Below are 21,151 nucleotides of genomic sequence, written 5' to 3'. Positions count from 1 at the left end.
TACTTACATTGCTTTAAAATTTGTTAACTTTGATATTAGATATATAAATTTAAAACTGGGAAATTTACCAAAGAAGAAAATACATGCTGCATCATTATAGTATCTAAGTTTGTCTTCAAAGAAGAGGTAAGAAAATGCATCTCCCTCATTTCCTTGCAAAAGAGAGTTATGGCTGTGGAACACTGCATATACTATTAGAATTGTATTAGATAGTTCTTTTTTATTGTTATCAAACTTTTAAATTTTTTCTTATAATACATGCATCAGTGGATGAACAAGAAAAAAAGATATATTCAAAAATGAAAGTAATATAAATTCAAAATATATAAGTATTTTTTAAATGAATTGAAAAATAAAAATGATACAGTTGGGTTTTAAATGATTTCTTTTCAGAAGGTTTTGTTACTTGTTGACTTCTCATCAATATCTCTGTGACCTTTAAATAGTTATGCTATTTCTTAGATTCTCAGTTTCCCCTTATGTATATTGAAGGGATTGGGCTTGATGATATTACAGTGTCTTTCTAATTAAAAAAAAAATATGTGCCTTTAAGTACAAAGTTCACTTGGTTGATCACTAATTTCTTCAGTTAGCAAATCAAAATGGTAAACATTGATATGATTTATTGCCTGAACAGAAAATCAAGGAATTTAAATAATTTAAATTGTAAACCTAGATCTTTCTACTGAGCTGAAATTGACACTTTGGATACTTACAACCTACAAGTAATATCATGTCACTGCCCACTTATCCAGCAATGGAATTCTGAGAGCAACTTTTTTTTTTCTTTCTTATATATGTTTTGCATTTTGGAAAAAAAAAAGATATGAACTATCTTATAGAAAAACAGGTAGACAGTCAAAATCCCCATTTCTTATGTGATGCTCTATGATGAAACACATTCCCATTCACTGAAAGTCTTTAAGCAATGACAACAAAAACAACAACAAAACATGAATCAGCTTGTTTAGGACTGTGGTAAAATGAAGTCTTTTTGAAGTTATTTTTACTTAATAGATACTTAATGAGATGTTGATTCAGTTGAAATTCTGTGACTTGGATTCTGTTTTACCAGGTTATGCAATTCAAAGTGTATCTAATTATAATTGTTTTTTATCTTTTCAGGAGAATCAACCTTTACCCACATGACCATCAGTAAAAATGTTAGGATGGATGGTGCAAACAATGTGACTGAATTCATTCTTCTGGGCCTCACACAGGATCCAGAGATACAGAAAATATGTTTTGTGGTATTTTTATTCATGTACTTGTTGACTTTGGTGGGAAACCTTCTGATTGTTATCACCATTGCAAGCAGTCAGACTCTAAGTTCCCCTATGTATGTCTTTCTTTCCTACTTATCCTTCTTAGATAGTTGTTATTCTTCTTCCATGGGCCCCAAAATGATAGCTGATACACTCTCTGACAAGAAAACCATATCTTTCAATGCATGCATGACCCAACTCTTTGCAGAACACTTGTTTGCTGGGGCTGAGATCATTCTACTAATGGTTATGGCCTATGACAGGTATGTGGCCATATGTAAACCCCTGCATTATTTGAACATCATGAGCAGATCAGTGTGTATTCTTTTGGTGGGATTGGCCTGGGCAGGAGGTTTTCTTCATGCCATTATACTAATTCTATTCATCATCTGGCTACCTTTCTGTGGTCCCAATGTCATTGACCATTTTCTTTGTGATTTCTTTCCTTTGCTAAAACTTTCTTGTTCTGATATTCATCCCTTTGGCCTTTTTGTGGCTGCCAATAGTGGAATAATGTGCATGCTCATTTTTTTCATGCTTCTCACATCCTATGTCATAATATTGAACTCCCTGAAAGCACACAGCTCAGAAGGGCGGCACAAAGCTCTTTCAACTTGTGTGTCACACATTGTTGTGGTCATTTTATTCTTTGTGCCATGTATGTTTGCATATCTACGACCTATGACCACCTTCCCCATTGATAAGGCCATGGCTGTGTTTTATACAATGATAACTCCTATGTTAAATCCCTTAATCTACACACTGAGAAATGAAGAAGTAAAACATGCCATGAGAAAGTTATGGAGCCAAATAAGGCTTTAAAATAAACATTGAATAGAATAATGGGAAATAAATATTAATATGTATGATGAAAGTGTAAAAGGACAACATGTGCTGACATATTATTTGAAATAATTGAAGTGAATATATATGCACATATGTATGGGTGTGTGTATATACATATACATATATGTATATTTATACACACATGTGTGCACATTTTCCAATGATGGCTAGAAGAATAGAAGGCTTTAAACGTAGTAATATTGTATTTTATAAACACAGCAGACAAAAGATCAAGATGAACTATGGGAGATGTGACTTGAAGGATATTATATTTAAGTGGATTATGAACAGGGTTAAGGACCACTTCAAAAGAGTGGACATTATTTGGCCAGTATATTTTTGGATGGCTTTTATTGAAGTGGTCCGTAGACCTTTGCTCTCTCTTAAACAGATATATCAATCATTTGGAGAAAGGCATAGTCATCGTGGGGAATTATCTGATTTATCAAAGCGGAGAAAACAAGAAACTGGGAAAGATGATCAATATGTTAAAGGAAAAAAGTAAAATGCCCAAAGATCTTAAAACATTAGAATAATGGGACAATCCTAATAAGATAAATTAAATAAGCAATAAATGTAAAAGAGCTGTTAATTTATAGTATTGAATCTAGTCTTGGGGAAATCAGGCAGGTTGTCTATAATGGAGAGTTCTTACTACTTTTTTCCTCAAAAATTCAACTGATTAGGATGGATAAATAATGAATGAGAAATAAGTTAGTAAGTCCACATAATTCAGAAAGCAAAATAAAGACTGGAAGCAGAAATGTAAAGGTTAATATAATCCTTCTCATCAATGAGCTTATGTTCTAATAAGGGGAGAGGACACAATGGGGAGAGTTGTGGCCAAGCACAAATATTTAGGGATTGGATGTCACAAAGATGGTAAGTGGAGTCATAGGACAAATGATTGAAATGATATTTGCTGTAAGGTTAGTGCTATTGTGATTTATGATCTCAGAGTTAGAGGGAAAATTGTCTAGGAATAGGACAGAAAGGAAGGTTACGCACATAGCAATATGGCATGAATATAGCTTGACCAGAGTATCATCACTGTGGGTTGGACTAAAAGTGGTTAGACAAATGTTAACATGAGAAAATCTGAGAGTTTTAGGGAACTGTAAATTCAAGATGAGTCAGACGGATGATGTGTAAGTTAAACAAGTGAATCCATTCATAGAACCATAGAACCCAGAAAGGGTTTTATATAATATACATATGCATATGTTTATATTTTACATATATACATATAAAATATGTATATACATGTAAATAAATATAGACGTATCTATCTCTATCTCTTTCTCTATCTCTGTACTTGGATTTAACAAAAGGAAAGCAAAGACAATTATCCCAGCAAAATATTCTTTTTAATAGTATTTTATTTTTCCCAATTACATGTCAATACAATTTTTTTTTTTTTGCGGGGCAATGGGGGTTAAGTGACTTGCCCAGGGTCACACAGCTAGTAAGTGTCAAGTGTTTGAGGCCAGATTTGAACTCAGGTACTCCTGAATCCAGGGCCAGTGCTTTATCCACTGCGCCACCTAGCTGCCCCCAAAATATTCTTTATTAGCAGGGGCAAGCAACCAGGTAATAGAAGGATATTATTGGCTTGCCTCCATTTTGTGCCCAATAACAGGAGTTAGAACTGGCCAGGTTTGTTTAATCCCTAGATATATTTTATTTCTGACTGGCCACATATCATATCATTGAAAACTCCCCCTGGAGATCCCTATTGGTGGCTGTGTTAATGAGGAGGACAGCCAAGAGTTAACAGCTCCTCCCACTTTACTCTGGGAGGGAGAGGACTATTTTTCAGATAGATGGATTCCTACAGTTTCATTACAGGTTGGGGAAATGGCTTTCCAATAAGACTGACCTACCCATCTCTGGCACTTAAGAAAAATATTATTAGATGATATATGAACATTATGCTTAGTTCAGGCCACAGCATTTTAGGAGAAGAGTTGACAAATTGTGTCACACTTAGGGGAGTAAAGACTGGATGTTGACATAACCAGAAACAATACTTTAACTGGATACAGCAGAAAAAAAATACTTGACTAAAGAGGCTTCCCCATACTTTTTTTTTTAATTTAAATTTTATTATTTTAATTTTTTGTCATAGCACATTGCCTAGTATATAGATAGTGAATTAATTTTTGTGAAGAATTGCATTTTACTGTTTGAAGAAATTTTAGAGGGTAAAATGACTTACGGAACAGACCCTTGTAATTGAGTACTTGGAGGTTCGTCATATGTAACAGGTCTTTGATTCTTGGTTAAAAGACAAAATGTTTCCTAAAGAATAAAGGGAAATTTTAATAATATATTTTGCTAATTCATACAGCTGAGTGGGATGTCAAGAATAGAAGGTTGTGAAGGAACTCATAAACTTTAGTCAGATGCTTTATTATCTGGGGATGTTGTAGGTAGAAAGGGAGGAGAAGATTCTCTTCAACTAAAGTATTAGATTAAGTAGCCTCTGTGTACCCTGCCATCTCTCTACTTCAACAATGCAAACTCATTTCATTTAGCCCTTAAAACAATTTTTGAAGTGGTTATCCCAAGGATGAGTAACCCACAACCTAAATGCAGAAAAAAAGGAGTAACAGAGGAGAAATGATTTGATCAAATCATCAAGTGGTTTATCTGAAAGTAACAATTTAATGATTTTTTCACCTTAACAGAACAACCTCAATATTAATTAATGAATGCACTTTGCCCACCAAAGGAGGTCAAAATAGTTGCACTCTTATAGATCCACCATGAGTTATTTTAATGTTCTTTGGTTTCTGCTGTAATGATTGGAATGACGCCACCTACTGGAGACTTGCTGTGGAGAGCTCCACCGTGAGGAAAATGCTTCAGAGGCATTGTGGCTTTTCCTTGGCATCAGGAAATGACGTTTGCTCATGGGTGCTGTCTATCAAGTCTACCAGCCAATCAACTGGAGGAGCCTCCTATGGTCTGGGAGGAGACAGGAAGGAGGAAAGGGAGCCTGCGCAGAGAGGGCTGGCCCTTTTGGCTTCCTGACTTGATGGTGGTGGCGGCAGAGGACTTCACAGGAAATTTGAGGAAAGATAGGAATGCCAGGCTGTTAGAATTCTGTTCTCAATCTTTTTCTTTCTATTTTCCAATAAACCCTTAAAAACCTAAACTCGTTTTATCAGTGATTTTTAGACAGTTTCCCCCAAACTGGGGGAACACATTAAAATCCACATTTAGAATCTTAAATTACACAGTTTGGCTGACCACGAAGAGGAAAACCGAACGTTCATCTTCTGATCTTCTGATTGGGTAAGATTTCCCCTCCCTTGTCCCCTTAAATTGGAAAGAACTACCGAGTATAGGCTATTTTAAATTTCAAATGGATCTTTTAAACACCCTAAGTGCCCCTTTTCTAGCTTTACCTTCACTAATCAAAGATGTTGGCCAGCTTGAATTTGAATATATTTTTATTACTCTTTGTGGTTTTGTGGGGCTTTGTGGTGTGGTATGGAGAATTTGGCATGCCCTAGATAATGTTAGAATAAAGATGATTCCCTGGGATTCCCCATTAGGAAAGCTACTTATGGATTGGAATGAGGGAAAACTTAGACTAAATACAACCATGACCAGAGGAGAGCTTATCAGACTGTGTTTTATGTGGCATGAGGAATTACAGGAAGAATGGCCCAAATTAAACTATGTAATTTAAGATTCTAAATGTGGATTTTAATGTGTTCCCCCAGTTTGGGGGCAACTGACTAAAAATCACTGATAAAACGAGTTTAGGTTTTTAAGGGTTTATTGGAAAATAGAAAGAAAAAGATTGAGAACAGAATTCTAACAGCCTGGCATTCCTATCTTTCCTCAAATTTCCTGTGAAGTCCTCTGCTGCCACCACCATCAAGTCAGGAAGCCAAAAGGGCCAGCCCTCTCTGCGCAGGCTCCCTTTCCTCCTTCCTGTCTCCTCCCAGACCATAGGAGGCTCCTCCAGTTGATTGGCTGGTAGACTTGATAGACAGCACCCATGAGCAAACGTCATTTCCTGATGCCAAGGAAAAGCCACAATGCCTCTGAGGCATTTTCCTCATGGTGGAGCTCTCCACAGCAAGTCTCCAGTAGGTGGCGTCATTCCAATCATTACACTGCTTAGTTCTGTATGGCTATCTCTGAAGTGGAGAGATTGTGCCCTGAAAATTCACTTTAACAAATGCAGTTTTAACAGGTAGCTTCAATCTATAATACCCTGAGTCAATCAAATCATCCCCAAATAAAGATAATGCTTCATTATCATTTTCTATCCTTCTTTCTCAAAGTGTACCAATGACATCATCAGTGTGATGTCTTAACTTGTAAGTGAATTGGGTTTAAGGGAGGCAGAGCAGTGCAGAGCCATCAGACTCACTCTATCCTCCAGAGTCATTGGAGTCCAATGGCAAAACATAGGTCAAGATGACCTTTGAAGCCTTAGCCTTGTAAAGTTAAGGTCTTTCGCAGGTTTCAGTTTGTCTGAGCAATGTCCTTTCAGTAATTAAAGTTTAAGTAAGAATAGAGGCAAGAGATGGCCTAGTTTGCCTTCACAAAAGAATAGTCTGGGAGTGGAAGATCATCAGTGTTGCTGGCCAGAACAGAAACAGTTCCTATTTACACTTACTCTGAACCATCAATATCCAAACAATGAACAAGGGAGGCTTGGGCTGGTAACTGTTATTGGCCAATCAGTGAAGGCCTGAGTGATTTGGATTTAAAGGCATAGTCAAGGAACTCCATTTGAATCATAATCCTTTATATTCACTGAAATATTAATGAAATGGAGAGAGTGGGAGAAGAGTTGCTTTTAGTACTGATTTTCCTATATTCTTGATGTGATTTGTTCTTTTTTTGGCCTATCAATTGAAACCTGGGCAATTTTCCCCCTAGAATAATTGGCCTATCTATAGGACTATCTATACTGGCCTATAGATGACAGTGTATAGAAAGTCACACTTGAGATAAGTAAAATATAAGTTTGAATCATTACACAGCCACTTATTAAGTGTCTGAACCAGTAAAGTCACTTAGCTTCCTGACCTCAATTTTCTCTCCTGTAAACTGGGGGTAATAATAGCACCCACTTCACAGTGGTATTGTGAAGAATAAATGAAATAGCACATGGAAAAAGCTTTCTACTATTTTAATACTATGAAAGGGCTAGTCATTATGATGATGATGATGATGATTTTGTGGGGCAATGAGGGTTAAGTGACTTGCCCAGGGTCACACAGCTATTAAGTGTCAAGTGTCTGAGGCCAGATTTGAACTCAGGTCCTCCTGAATCCAGGGCCTGTGCTTTATCCACTGAACCCCAGGGATAGTCATTATTATTGTTTTCTGGGTCTCCACATCAGTAGAGGCATAAACTTTGTTTTAATCTTCCTAGAAGAGACCCTTGTTGGGTACAAAATGATCCAACAAGAATGATTTGGGGGAGGACCTCAGGACTGATTATCTTTACTTCTGTCTATACAGTCTCTGGTTCTAGGCTACAGATTACAGAGCCATTTGAGGAACATAAACTCATGGTGTGTGTGTGTGTGTGTGTGTGTGTGTGTGTGTGTGTGTGTGTGTGTGTTTCCTCTTCACTGGTAAACTGCTCCACTGAACATCACTCATCTGGTTGTTCCTTGCATTTGTCCTTAATTACCCCAAATCGTACCCAAACCATGTAATATTCAATGATAAAGTCCTCTGGGATTTCTTTAATGTCTAATTGTTTGAATCTGTTGTGCTACAAAAGAAAGTAACAAGAATTATCATGCATCTTGTCTGTGGACCTGTCTATCTATTTTGCAGTCAGATAAAACTAACAAAACTCTGGTTCATACCAAGGAGAAATTTGAAGTTTTTAAGGATGTTTTCCATTCCCAAGACTCATGTTAATAGAGTTCTTAGGAAGCAGATTTCTATGTAAGCCAGTCAATAATTAGTTATTATACTGACTATATGACAGATAATGTGCTAAATTTAGATATGTAAAGAAATACAAAAGTTTGCCCCTATTCTCAAAATACTTGTTGAAGCTGGAGACACCATGAAATATTTTTTCCATCCATGCACCCATGCATACACATAGATAGAAAGAGAGATGCACATATATGTATATATATATATTTACATACATACTTTCACATGTATATACAATGTAAGTAGAAGATAATGTCAAAAGGAAGGCACTGGTTGTAAATGGGGAAGAGAGTAAAGGTAAAAACCTCCTACAGCAAATGGAATTTTAGATTTTCTTGACAGAAGTCAGGGAAACATCTAGAAAGAGATGGGTATGCAGACAATCCTAGGCATGAAGGACAACACAAGAAAAATCATTGAGTTGAAAAATGGAATAAGTGGAACCAGAAGAGCAATTGGTATTAAATCAACATTTCAGAGAAATTGATTTTTAAAAGAATTTAGAATTTAGTTTAATGTATGAAGCAATCACTATTTCAGAGGTTTGTAGCTGAAGCATTTTGCTCACGTCCTGCAATCAGAGGTCAATTTATAATGCAAAAAGCAATATACATATTAGGGCATGTCTCATGTAATAATTTATTTTGTTGAACTATGAATGACTATGATAAAGGTTTATTCTTCTTCTGTGAGAAACAATTATTTGTAACATATCTTAGAGATTCACTCCATTATAAGAAATATTTATACTCAGTATACTTCTTAGTCAATCCAAACTTCCATTCCAAAGGCCTTCTTGATAGTCAAATCTCCTTGTTCCTGGTCAAGGCTATACACTTCTAGGATTCTTGATAAGATAATACTCTGACCCTTCTAAATTTTCTTTAGGGCTATAAAATTTGGGTCTGAGGTGAAGGTTTACCATGATGTCCAGCTAAGAAGACAGAGCTTTTGTTTAGATAGAAAGATTTTTTCTCTGATGAGTGTTTCTTTAGCATATTTGCTTGAAAGAACAAATTAGCTCATTATCTGCGCAAATTTATTAACCCAAGGTTGAGGGTCCTCTGGTACAATCTAGCCTAGCTTCAATTAAGTTGACCAATCAAATCTGACTGCTCTTCAGTGGAACTTTTCATGCCAGGAAAAAAACAAAACAAAACAAAACAAAACAAAACAAAACAAAACAAAACAAAACAAAAAACCACATAAATACCTGAAGAAGTATTCAAGCTGGTGCTTTCTTTCTTTCTTTCTTTCTTTCTTTCTTTCTTTCTTTCTTTCTTTCTTTCTTTCTTTCTTTCTTTCTTTCTTTCTTTCTTTCTTTCTTTCTTCTTTCCTTCCTTCCTTCCTTCCTTCCTTCCTTCCTTCCTTCCTTCCTTCCTTCCTTCCTTCCTTCCTTCCTTCCTTCCTTCCTTCCTTCCTTCCTTCTTTTCTTTTAATACAAGAGGCTATGGGGGCAGCCAGGTGGCACAGTGTATAAAGCACTGGCCCTGGATTCAAGAGGACCTGAGTTCAAATCCAGTCTCAGACACTTGACACTTACTAGTTGTGTGACCTTGGGCAAGTCACTTAACCCTCATTGCCCTGTTCCCCACCCCCCAAAAAATACAAGAGACTTTGGAGACATATTTGTCAATCTCTTTCCATTCATCGTTGATAAAAATGATTATATTTTGCCAAGACACTAATTCATTGCTGATGGAATTATAAACCAATCCAAATATTCTGTAGAGCAATTTGGAACTGTGCTCAAAGGGCTATAAAGCTGTGCATACTCTTTGATCCAGCAATACCACTGTTATGTTTATATCCCAAAGACATCCTCCTAAAGATAAAAAGACCTATCTGTACAAAAATATTTATAGCAGTTCTTTTTGTGGTGACTAATTCAAAAGAATACCCATCAATTGGGGAATAGCTAAACAAGCTGTGGCACATGGTTGTAATAGAATATTATTATGCTATAAGAAATGATGAGCAGAATGATTCCAGAAAAACTTGGAAAGACTTATATGAACAGATGTATAGTGAAGTGAGTAAAACCAGGAGAACCCTGTGCATAGTGACAGCAATGTTGTTCAATGAATAACTGTGAATAACATTAACTTTTTTCAGCAATGTAATGATTGAAGACAATCCCAAAGGACTACTGATGAAACATATTATTCACCTTCAAAGAACTGAACATAGAATGAAACATGCTATTTTTACTTTATTTATTTCTTTTTTTCTTATTTGTTTTTTTTTCTTTTTTTATTTTTGTGCCCAAGCTGTAGATTTGGGGGGGGGGGGCATTGAGGGTTCAATGACTTGCCCAGGGTCACAAAGCTAGTACCTGTCAAATTTCTGAGGTAGGATTTGAACTCAGGTTCTTCTGAATTCAGGGCTGGTACTTTATCCACTACGCCACCTAATTGCCCCCCCTCTTTTTGGTGAGGCAATTAGAGTTAAGTGACTTGCCCAGGATCACACAGCTAGTATGTGTCAAGTGTCTAAGGCCAGACATGAACTCAGGTCTTCCTGATTCCAGGGCCATTGCTCTATCTACTGGGTCATCTAGCTGCCCCTGAATTTTCTTATAAAAAAGGACTAATATGATAATGTTCTACATAATTGCACATGTATAACCTATATTTCATTACCACTTCATGGAATGGAAGGAAAGGGAAGGGGAGAGGGATGGAATTTGGAATTCAAAACTTTAAATAAATATATTTATTATAAAATATAAAATTAATAAAAATGACAAATACTTTAAAACTTTAAAAAGGAGAAAAATATGCTCTGGTCAGGTAAAAAGTAGAATGTGGGAAAAAAGAATATTATAGATTTATGCTAGAGAAAATAAAGGCCCAGTAAAAAGTTAAAAAAAAATAATTTACCCAGAATTTTGACTCTTGACAATTTTACTCATTACAGTTCTTTTTTTTTCTATTTGGGACATAAGGAATATAGATTATATGTGCATGTGAAAATTAATGAAGATGTTTATATATTTTACAAATAAGAGATTATTGCTAATTGTTTTCCAAGATGAGTTTCAACTAAATGATGGTGTTGGAAGTCAGACTGCTGAAGGTATAAAATCTAAAGAGAGGAAAGAAGAGGGAATGGATCCACCAAAATGTAAACAGAGCATATCCTCTAGGGGGAGGGACGATATAAGAAAAACAAATAGTATAACTACTGCTCATGGTCGGATTAAATACATTTTGTTTTTTTGTTGCTGTTGTTGTTTGTCTATTTGTTTTAAAATGAGGATGAAATGGGCATGTTTGTAAGCAGAAAGGAAGAAACAGATTCAGAGTGATATACTGAATAAGTTAAAGTTGATAGGAGGGGAATAGGAGAATAGAGAAGGGAGGTAAGACAAAGTAAGTGGAGACAAGGAGGTAAGATGTATAAATCTAAGAAAATAGCATATGGTTCAGTCATTGTTTTTCTGTTATTTCCAACTCTTAGTCACCCCATTTCAGGTTTTCTTGGCAAAGACACTGGAATGGTTTATGATCTCTCTATGAATCTGATTTTATACATGAGGCAACTGGGAAAAATAGGGTGGAGCGACTTGACCAGGGTCACATCACTAGTAAGTGTCTGAGGCCGGATTTGAACCCACATCTTCTTAGCTCTAGACCTAGTGCTCTAACTCCTGTGATACTTAGTTACTCTAGAGTATGGAACATTCCAGAAATTGATGATAAAGGTGAAAGCTGGAAATCTTAAAGAGACTTATCTTGATAGGCCCCAAATACAATTTTTTTTTAGGGGTGGAACTGTGAGAACCAAGAAGGCTTTTTCTATTCTCTTATTGATAGGTCTGGGTTGATGAGTAAAAAGAAATGATCAAGACAGGCATTGAAGCATGATGTGAAGAAATTAATTGCTAGATTGTAGAACTATCTCATTATTCAAAAGTATCTAGAGAAATTTATCTTAATGGACTAAGACATACAGTTGTGAATCTATATTCATGTCAAAAGGATGGATGAATGGTAGTGCCCTATAACAATTTGTTACGATCAGAATTAAACAGTGATGTGCTTTGCAGCATTAAAAAACTTTTCCACTTGTATCTGTTATTATTACTTTGCTAGAGCCACCCTTTACTTCTACAATCTTCATTTTCATAAGTACCACTTTAAAAATGGAAAATGGTATGATTCTTCTGAAAATGTGGGTAAAAGTGGTAAAGATATTAGAAGAATCTTCAAGTCTTTCTTCCATAACCTTCATAGATTTTAGGATGTTGAAAAAGGAAAATTGGTAGTGGTGTGGGGGAACCCAGTGCTTCACAGAAAATGAGAGCTACAAGGTACCTCAGAGAGGTGGAACAATGGATAGAGTGCTGGGCCTGAATCCAGGAAGTCCTGAGTTCTTCAAATCTGGCCTCAGACTCTTACTAGTTGTGTGATCATTTTAAAATATGGTTTCTCTGTCATTCTCACAAAATTTTTGTCTATAAAAAGCTTATTCCAAACACCTATCTTGAATAAGTGCTATTTTTGTGAATCTTGAGCATATGCTTAAATGTAAAAACAAAACAAAAAATTAGTTTTGAACATCTTAATATCATGTAATAGTATTATTCAGCAGCATTTACCTATCATATGAAGTCAATAGCAATGTTTCTGCTTCTATATAACATCTATCTATATATTTAGGGAAAGTGAGCATTCCTTTTCTAAGTCTTCTTTCAGACTAAGCATCTCTAATTTATTACAACATTAATAATATATCATTTTTATTAGTTCTTTTCTTTGATTATACTTCCCAAGATATGGCTGCAACCAACATGAATACACTTCCAGATGTGATGTGTGATCTGATCAAGAGATATTTCATCAGGATTATGAATTCCTTTGTAGCTAAATGCTATACCTGTCAATAGAGTCTAAAGTCTCAAAGGTACAGAATAGAAATGTATGTCCCAAGGACTAGAATACTGAAGAAAATGATAGTGAATTATCATTGTCTAGCACAAGACCTTGTTTTGCCATATATTTCAATACTTAGCTGAATATGGGTCTCTGTACCATGTGAGAAAATAATGGGATTTGACAGATACTCAAAGGTCCACCTGGAGATTAATCTAAACTGTTTGAATTAAGTGAGAGTGATTGACTTTGCTGATTAGCCTACTTAAAGTTAATTCCATTGTAACCAAACCTGACTGGCCCTTCAGAAGGTATTGATCTCAGAAGCTAAGGACTTTGAACTCAACATGAGACTATCTTTAAGTCCAGTGAACCGATGAATTTGGATGATGCTAGCCAATCAGGTTGAAGCACTGTGTAAGGACTGCCTCTGTTTCAGACCTATAAAAAGCTTCCACACTCAGTTTGCTGAGGCAGTTCATGGTTGAAACATGCTCGTGGTAGAGGATTTTTGGAAGAACCAGACTAGGCTGGAACTCTAGGCTAGATAGGCCTTTTCTTACCTTTCTGAACTCCATGTGTTTTCCTTTTTACTAATACCTAGTATGTTTTAATAAATGCTTAATGCCCAAAGACTGGTGCTAAATCTTCTAGTTTAAGGTGACCACACATTTAGATTTTAAACATCACAATAGGTACTTAAGAATACACACACATATGTGTGTTTGCACACATGTACATGTACATGTGTATGTGTATATATGCATGTGATACATATGCACAACGCTATGGATATATAACATACACATGTGTGCATGGATGTGCACATACATGTGTAAATATGTATAACGTGTATATGTGTGCATATGTGAACTTATATTGCATAACTGTGTATATGCACACATATGCCAATCTACATACATATGTATGCATGTGTAAAACATAGACATAAAGTATATATATAAATACATGTATACACATACATACATATGTGTGCATGTGTATATTATTATACACATGTATGTCCTGGTAAATAAATAACTTCCATCATGTATATGTAGTATATGTAAGAAGCATGTCTTTAATTTTTGCCCGGGTCTCTAGGAATTAGAATGCTATCCCCACCCCACCCCTGCCCCAGGGACATTTTCCTGACCCTGGCATTATAATTAGCACTGAAATATCTCTGGAGATATTTGATATACTTGAAGATCTAGGCAGAAAGTCCCTTTTCCCTAGAGCCAATTTAATTAAAAAAGAACATGTGATTTGAATCACTCAATGACAATTGGAGTTGCTCTATAGATGAAATTTACACTTCTATGTATTATAATAGTTGGGTACACTTTAAATTGCCTGCACTTTATTGGAATCCCTTCTACCATTCAAGGACTAACAACTGCTTGAAAAACTGAGACAAGGGACAAAATTTGAGAAATAGAAACTTGCCAAGATCCATGTAGACCTTTTATAACTCTTGTGATTTGACATAATCTCCCCTGCTTTAAGTGGCTGAAATTGGCTGCGTGGGGTAGAATTCTGAAGTACTCTCTTCACTAACCAGTTGCTTCTACTTTCAGGTTAATTTAGTACCAAGGGCAAAGTATTGATATCCAAGATTAAAACAAAACTATGCAACTTGGTTTTAAAGAAAGAGGGATATTTTTCAGGTAATACATTTATTGATAATATATGTATAAATAATTCACTTACCAGATAATAACACATACTTCAAATTTATTTGGAAATGATTTTATGTTTTTTTTTCCCTCTGATTAAAGTTTGAATGTAACATATGGAAGTCAGAACTGGGACTCAAAATGAATCATCATTCACAGACCATGAATTATTTTCATTTTTATTCTGAGCATTTTTTATTCTATCATGAAAAAATTAAATATTTATTTTAATTTGAATAATGTAAATGAAAATATGATTCATGAGCTATGCTGTTTTATTTCATTTGGTGTTAAATCTGGATAATTTTTCTTGTTTGGTCTTATTATTATTTGTTTATCCTGATTGCATTTACTTAAATTTAAGAAGAGAGAATTATATTTGTAATGGGTTATAGAGGGATTTGTGTGATTACAGTTATGAAATACTTTTTGTTTAATCCCAGAATTATAGATATATCTAATACAATGAAATTATCTCCTTTATGTATGATGAATTATTTATGTTTATGGGCAAACCAGAAACCTGTGAAATAGTTTCAATTGTGTCTGACTTTTTGCAAGTATATATCAGGTTTTCTTGGCAAGGATATTGTAATCATTTGTTATTTTCTTCTCTAAATCATTTAGAGATGTAGAACTGACTCAAACAGGGTTAAATGACTTGCCTAGAGTTAAAGAACTAGCAAGCGTCTGAGGCCAGATTTTAACTCATGAAGATTCACAAGTCTTCTTTCTGATTCCAATACCCTTATCAACTGAGCCACCTACTCACCCTGTGAAACAGTATATACAATATATAAATATACTAATATATAAACCAATTTCATTAGTTTCCAATAGTAAAGAGACATCAAATAGTACATTGAACAGTCTTTCATTTTATACTTTTAATAGAGTGAATGAATAACTTACTGTAGAGATAAACTGATACCATGAAAGGAAAAGAGACAATTATTCAAATAGGAGTCAACATTCATTAAACAAATATTTCATTCAATAAATTATGAAACATACTATTACATGTACAAAACTTACATGAACCACAAATTATTTACTAAAAAAGCACAGTTTTGTAGAATAATAAGATGATAATACATAAAATTTTAATTTAAACACTTTTGGGAGAATATAATGACTACCAAAGAGCTAGAAGATGATTGTCTGAGGTGAATTTTAAATTAAAAAGACAGCTCGGTATTTTATAAAATTTTAATTTTTTTTCTTTTTTTCACCTTTTGGTTTAATGAAGACCTTTCCTTTTGGCAGGTGGCAAGACTGGGACACTGGGAAAAAGAAAACCAAACAAAAGCTTCATCACCATCTCTCACTCAAGAGGTGAGTGAGAATTGTATGACATGAAAGTACAACAGTTTTATCATACTCTGTGATGTGTGTGATATTAGTCAGACAATTTTGTCTACTAGTTTTATTTGGGGTTCTTTTAATCACATGCGATTTGGACTTCATTTAGATTTCCTTGACTGAACTACAATAACTTATGAATAAGTGCTGTTGTTCATCCTTCATTTTGGAAAGAGACCATGAAACTGGGGTGATGTCATGACTTGCACTGAATTGGATTTAAGTGAGACAGGGCTGTGCAAAGACACCAAATGCACTCTCTCCTCCAGAGAGATTTATAGATAGATAGATAGATAGATAGATAGATAGATAGATAGATAGATAGATAGATAGATAGATAGATAGATAGATAGATAGATAGATAGATAGATAGACAGATATAGATGATATGGATATCAGGACAACTGGAAATGGCCCTGGATGTTTAAGGCAATTGGGGTTAAGTGACTTGCCCACCGTGACAGTGTCTGTTGTGAAAATTTCTAAGTACTGAATGTTAGACAAAGCAAAAAACAAAACAAAAACAAACTGTCCAAGCCAAAGCAGATAGGTTTATTGAGAGAGATAACCCAGAGTGGCAGCTAGGTGGTACAATGGATAAAGCACCAACCCTGAATTCAGGAGGACCTGAGTTAAAATCCAGGCTCAGACACTTGACACTTACTAGCTATGTGACCCTGGGCAAATAGAGAGAGAGAGAGAGAGAGAGAGAGAGAGAGAGAGAGAGAGAGAGAGAGAGAGAGAGAGAGAGAGAGAGAGAGAGAACCTGTCTCACAATAAAGCCAGTCTCAGGTCTAGGACCCAAAGACCTGAAAGCACTGAGAAAAGGTATATTTATACCTATAGAAATCCCAAGATTAAAGCAGTATAAATGCTATTAGTTAATTCTGCAATAAGCAAATATATAGTGTTGTCTTCTCATCTATTGGTTCTCCACATCATTGTTGCTAAGTTACCTAGCTCATGACTTCATATTGTGGTAATAGAAAACCCATCAAAAATTTTAGAAGCAGTCATCTTGAGCCTGGTTATTACACAATATCCCACTCTTAAGTCATTTGGTCAACTTTGAGTGTCATTATCGGGTTTTGCTTTACTTCTTATTCTACCAGGACTGATTGGTCCATAGCAACTCCAGGGCAGCCATTTTGGAAGCTCTGACCTTTACCTTGATTGTTTCATTGTAATCACAAACTTTAAAGGAGAATGCTTAAGGTATGAGGAGACCAATCAGTTATAGTTTATTCTGTATGAGAGAATTTACAATCTATCTTTTTTGAGAAGAAAGACTGATTGAAGCCTTTACAATCTGTAAAGAAGTAAATCATATATATCTGAGTGGTGGGGAAAATCTCACTCACATTTCTAAGGTCAAATTTGACCTCATGTCCTCCAGACTTCAGGGCCAGTGTTTTATCTACTGTGCTACTAGATGCTCCATGAATAAGGGTCCTTATATATTTCTATGTACAGACACATATAAATATGTACATATGCATATATACAACATACATATGTGCTAGTATGTGCTTGTGCTTATATTTGGAGGTTAACCACCTTTTGAAATTTGCATATTATTATGTATTTCATAGGGTATAGATATTTTGAATTTCTCTATATGTAAATGTATAGATATATACATATAAACATTTCTTTGAGGGGCTACAGAAATTGATAAAATTGTATATGTGGATATGTTGGATTTCAATTTGTGTGATGAAAGAAATACCCTAATTCATGAAATCAGACTTTTGTGGAATATTGAAGTAAATCTTACATAGTTTCTTCCATCAAAGCATTTTCTAAATTATAAAATATTTAATAAATATGGTAAATATTTTTATTCCTGCACTACAAAAACATTCTTTGTGGTTACTCAATTCACTGATGCAAATAATATTCCATTTTATAACTTCTTAAAATATAATTATATATATACATATATAACATAAAGTTTCAGCAATTTTACCAGTCATTATTAGGAACAATATGAGATAATATATAACTAGTTAATCTCAAGTCCCATACTCTAAGCTTTACTTACTTTCTTGACTTGCCAGCATTCATATTCAGCAAATAGCTCTCAAATACCCATGGTTATCTCTACACCATAATGAACATGTAATTTTATTTCAGTTACTATTATTGTTGCTGATATTAATCACTATTATGTGGTAATGGTTAGCTTGATGGTAAACTTGCTTTAGTTGCAGATATTTTTAAAAAATATTTTAATTTCATAATTATTTTGTAACTAACATGGACTGACAATGAGAATGACAAGTCTCTATTACATTTGTCTGTCTTGATGTTGTACTAACAATAATTATCAGTGCAATAACATGGTATAAAAATGATACATAAGTAAATTGTAAAGGCATGTATGAGTGGATTTATAAATCATGGCAATATGCATGTGCAGTGTAATGGTGCAAAGAGCATTTGAGATCCAAATATCTCTTATCCCTGTCATCCATGGCTTTGTAGTGAAGGAATATATATATACTCCAACAAGAGGGTTCCTTATGCTTGGAACTGTTTATTTCTTTGCCACCACCCACAGTTTAAAGAACTAGGGGAATTTATTTTGGGGAGAATGACCTTCACCACAATAATCCTCATTCCAGGTTTAAATATGAATGTGTTAATGCCATTTGCCTCCTGCCTGCTGCTCATCATTAAAGTCTGGAAAGTGGTTCATATGGTAGTGTCTTACTTTTCCATCCACTAAACTTCCTGGTCCAAAAGGCTTGTGTGACAACAAAATCATTAAGGAGAAGATAACTCTTAAAACTAATAATTACTCTCTTAATTCTACAACCAAGTAAGTAGTCATTATAATTTTATTTGCAGGTAAACTGGTTTTGACCTCTGAATTCATACATTTTTGAAAAAAAAATAATAATGGAACACAAGAACAATGTGACTGAATTTGTCCTCCTGGGACTCACTCAGAACCCGGAGATACAGAAAATATTGTTTGTTATCTTCTTAGCCATCTACATTATAACTATGGGGGGCAACCTTCTGATTGTGGTAACAGTGATTTCCAGCCATTCCCTGGGATCCCCCATGTACTTCTTCCTTGCCTATTTATCTCTTATGGATGCTGTCTATTCCACAGCAGTTTCCCCCAAAATGATCATAGACTTGCTCTATGAGAAGAAGACTATTTCCTTCCAAGCTTGCATGAGCCAGCTTTTTATTGAACACTTATTTGGTGGTGCAGAGGTCTTCCTCTTGGTGGTAATGGCTTATGATCGTTATGTGGCCATTTGTAAGCCCTTGAACTACTTGGTTATCATGAGACGTCGTGTATGTGTTCTGTTGCTGGTTGTAGCCTGGGTAGGAGGTTTCCTTCATTCAATGGTTCAGCTCCTTTTCATTTTCAGGCTCCCATTCTGTGGCCCTAATGTCATTGATCATTTCATCTGTGACATGTACCCCTTATTGGAACTTGCCTGTACCAATACCTATGTCATTGGACTCTCAGTGGTTGCTAATGGAGGAGCTATCTGTGTTGTCATCTTTACAATGTTGCTGATCTCCTATGGGGTCATCCTACACTCCCTGAAGACTCACAGTCTAGAAAGTAGACGAAAAGCCCTCTCTACCTGCATGTCCCACATTACAGTTGTTGTCTTATTCTTCGTTCCTTGCATTTTCATGTATGTTAGGCCTGTCTGTACATTTTCCATTGATAAAACCATGACTGTAATTTTTACTATGATCACCCCTATGTTGAACCCCTTAATCTACACCCTGAGAAACAAGGAGATGAAGAATGCCATGAGAAAGCTTTGGAACAGAAAAAATGACCCAATGAAACACTGATAGTCCCCAAGGGAAACTCAAAAAAAGGAATTTCATATATAAGGCTTGTTTTCAGGGGCAGGTGGTGGGGTATGGCTAATGAAGAGACCATTTTGAAGAGACCATCTTTTTTGTCACTCAGTCAGTAGACAAACATATATTTTATCATCATTTCTCTGGCTCCCAAAGCTGATTTTGCTGAAAATTTTACTCTAAGTGTACCATGGTCTGCTTATGAAAACAATACTTGGTTTTCTGCTTGGGGCATTTTTCATGCCATGAGAAATGGTTCAGTTGATTCCATGAAGAAGACAGATGAAATCTATAACTATTTCTATCAAGGACAAAGTTATTACTTGATTATGGATGGGAGGAGTTGTGTGTAAATATATTTACTGACAATAAATGTGTTAATTTCTCCATTGACTTGAATGGGTTATTGTTCCAAGTTTTAAGTATATATTAACTGGAATCAGTAGGAATATGTCATATTTTTGTCCGTAATTTTGTGAGATGCAGCATAGTATTGTGAGTGGAAAAATCTTCCTCAGCATGAGGAAGATATGGCTTCATATGTTGTCTTTGATGCTTAGACTCTGTGTGACATTGACTAACTAAAGCTTTAAATTACTCAGGTCATTATGCTGTAGAATATATAAAATTCATTTGGGCAATAAAGATTTTTTAGTGGTAGTTTCCATAGTAATGAAATCTCATGTTTAATATGCTAGTCTCAAAAACAGCAAAAAATATAAACAGAATCAAAAACTACAAAAAGTTGGTGAAAATCAGGGCCAGTGAGTGCAACAACTAACACATAGTTACAGGAATATTTTACCTTACGTAGTGAATGCATTTAAATAGCAGATGCATTGTGAATGGAGAATGCATTGGCTGAAAAGGGACAAGATGTATATTCAAATCATGTCAGTGATGCTTCCTTCCTTTTTGACCTTGAAAAACTCATTTGCCATTATTTGTCCTTAGTTTTCTTATCAGTAATGAAGTACTTAAATTTTATGACCTTTAAGTTCTCCTACAGTTTTAATTAAGAAGTTCAAATTGAATTTTATAGATTAAGTTTTAATTTAATATAATTTAATAATTTTTTGAATTAAAAAGAACAAAATATGAATGTAACCATGAATAATCTGGCTAGCTATCCTCCATAATTTGTTAGGCATTCCCTGGGAAGATACATAATGGGGAAACTCCTTCCTTGTAAGAGGGAACATATGGGTCATGGAAAGACAGGTATTAGGAAGTTTTGAGAGTTATTGAACCACATTCAGAGCTTCAGCAAGCACTGCACTAAAGACCATAAACAGTATCCATATAAATCAATAAAGGACAGATTTAAAAGGGACCGGTACTAGAC

The 21,151-nt window shown here is 35.0% G+C and overlaps 2 protein-coding genes across 3 annotated transcripts; both read left to right on the top strand.

Annotated features, from left to right (window-relative positions):
• Positions 1-1,169: 1,169 nt before the first annotated feature.
• Positions 1,170-4,589, top strand: LOC122732973 (olfactory receptor 4C5-like). Of its 2 annotated transcripts, XM_043973438.1 has the most exons (2): positions 1,170-2,070; positions 4,552-4,589. In XM_043973438.1, exons 1-2 carry the CDS (start codon positions 1,170-1,172, stop codon positions 4,587-4,589), a joined length of 939 nt encoding a protein of 312 aa, XP_043829373.1. The 2 variants fall into 2 exon arrangements, with proteins under 2 accessions (XP_043829373.1, XP_043829374.1); XM_043973439.1 differs by lacking the exon at positions 4,552-4,589 and having other exon boundaries at positions 1,170-2,087.
• A 14,275-nt stretch (positions 4,590-18,864) lies between these two features.
• Positions 18,865-19,794, top strand: LOC122732930 (olfactory receptor 4A15-like). The gene has a single exon (XM_043973370.1). The coding sequence runs from the start codon at positions 18,865-18,867 to the stop codon at positions 19,792-19,794; it is 930 nt and encodes a 309-aa protein (XP_043829305.1).
• Positions 19,795-21,151: the final 1,357 nt, after the last annotated feature.

This window comes from Dromiciops gliroides, chromosome 6, assembly GCF_019393635.1.
Source record: "Dromiciops gliroides isolate mDroGli1 chromosome 6, mDroGli1.pri, whole genome shotgun sequence".
Lineage (NCBI taxonomy): Eukaryota > Metazoa > Chordata > Mammalia > Microbiotheria > Microbiotheriidae > Dromiciops > Dromiciops gliroides.
This window is presented reverse-complemented; position numbering and strand designations above follow the sequence as displayed.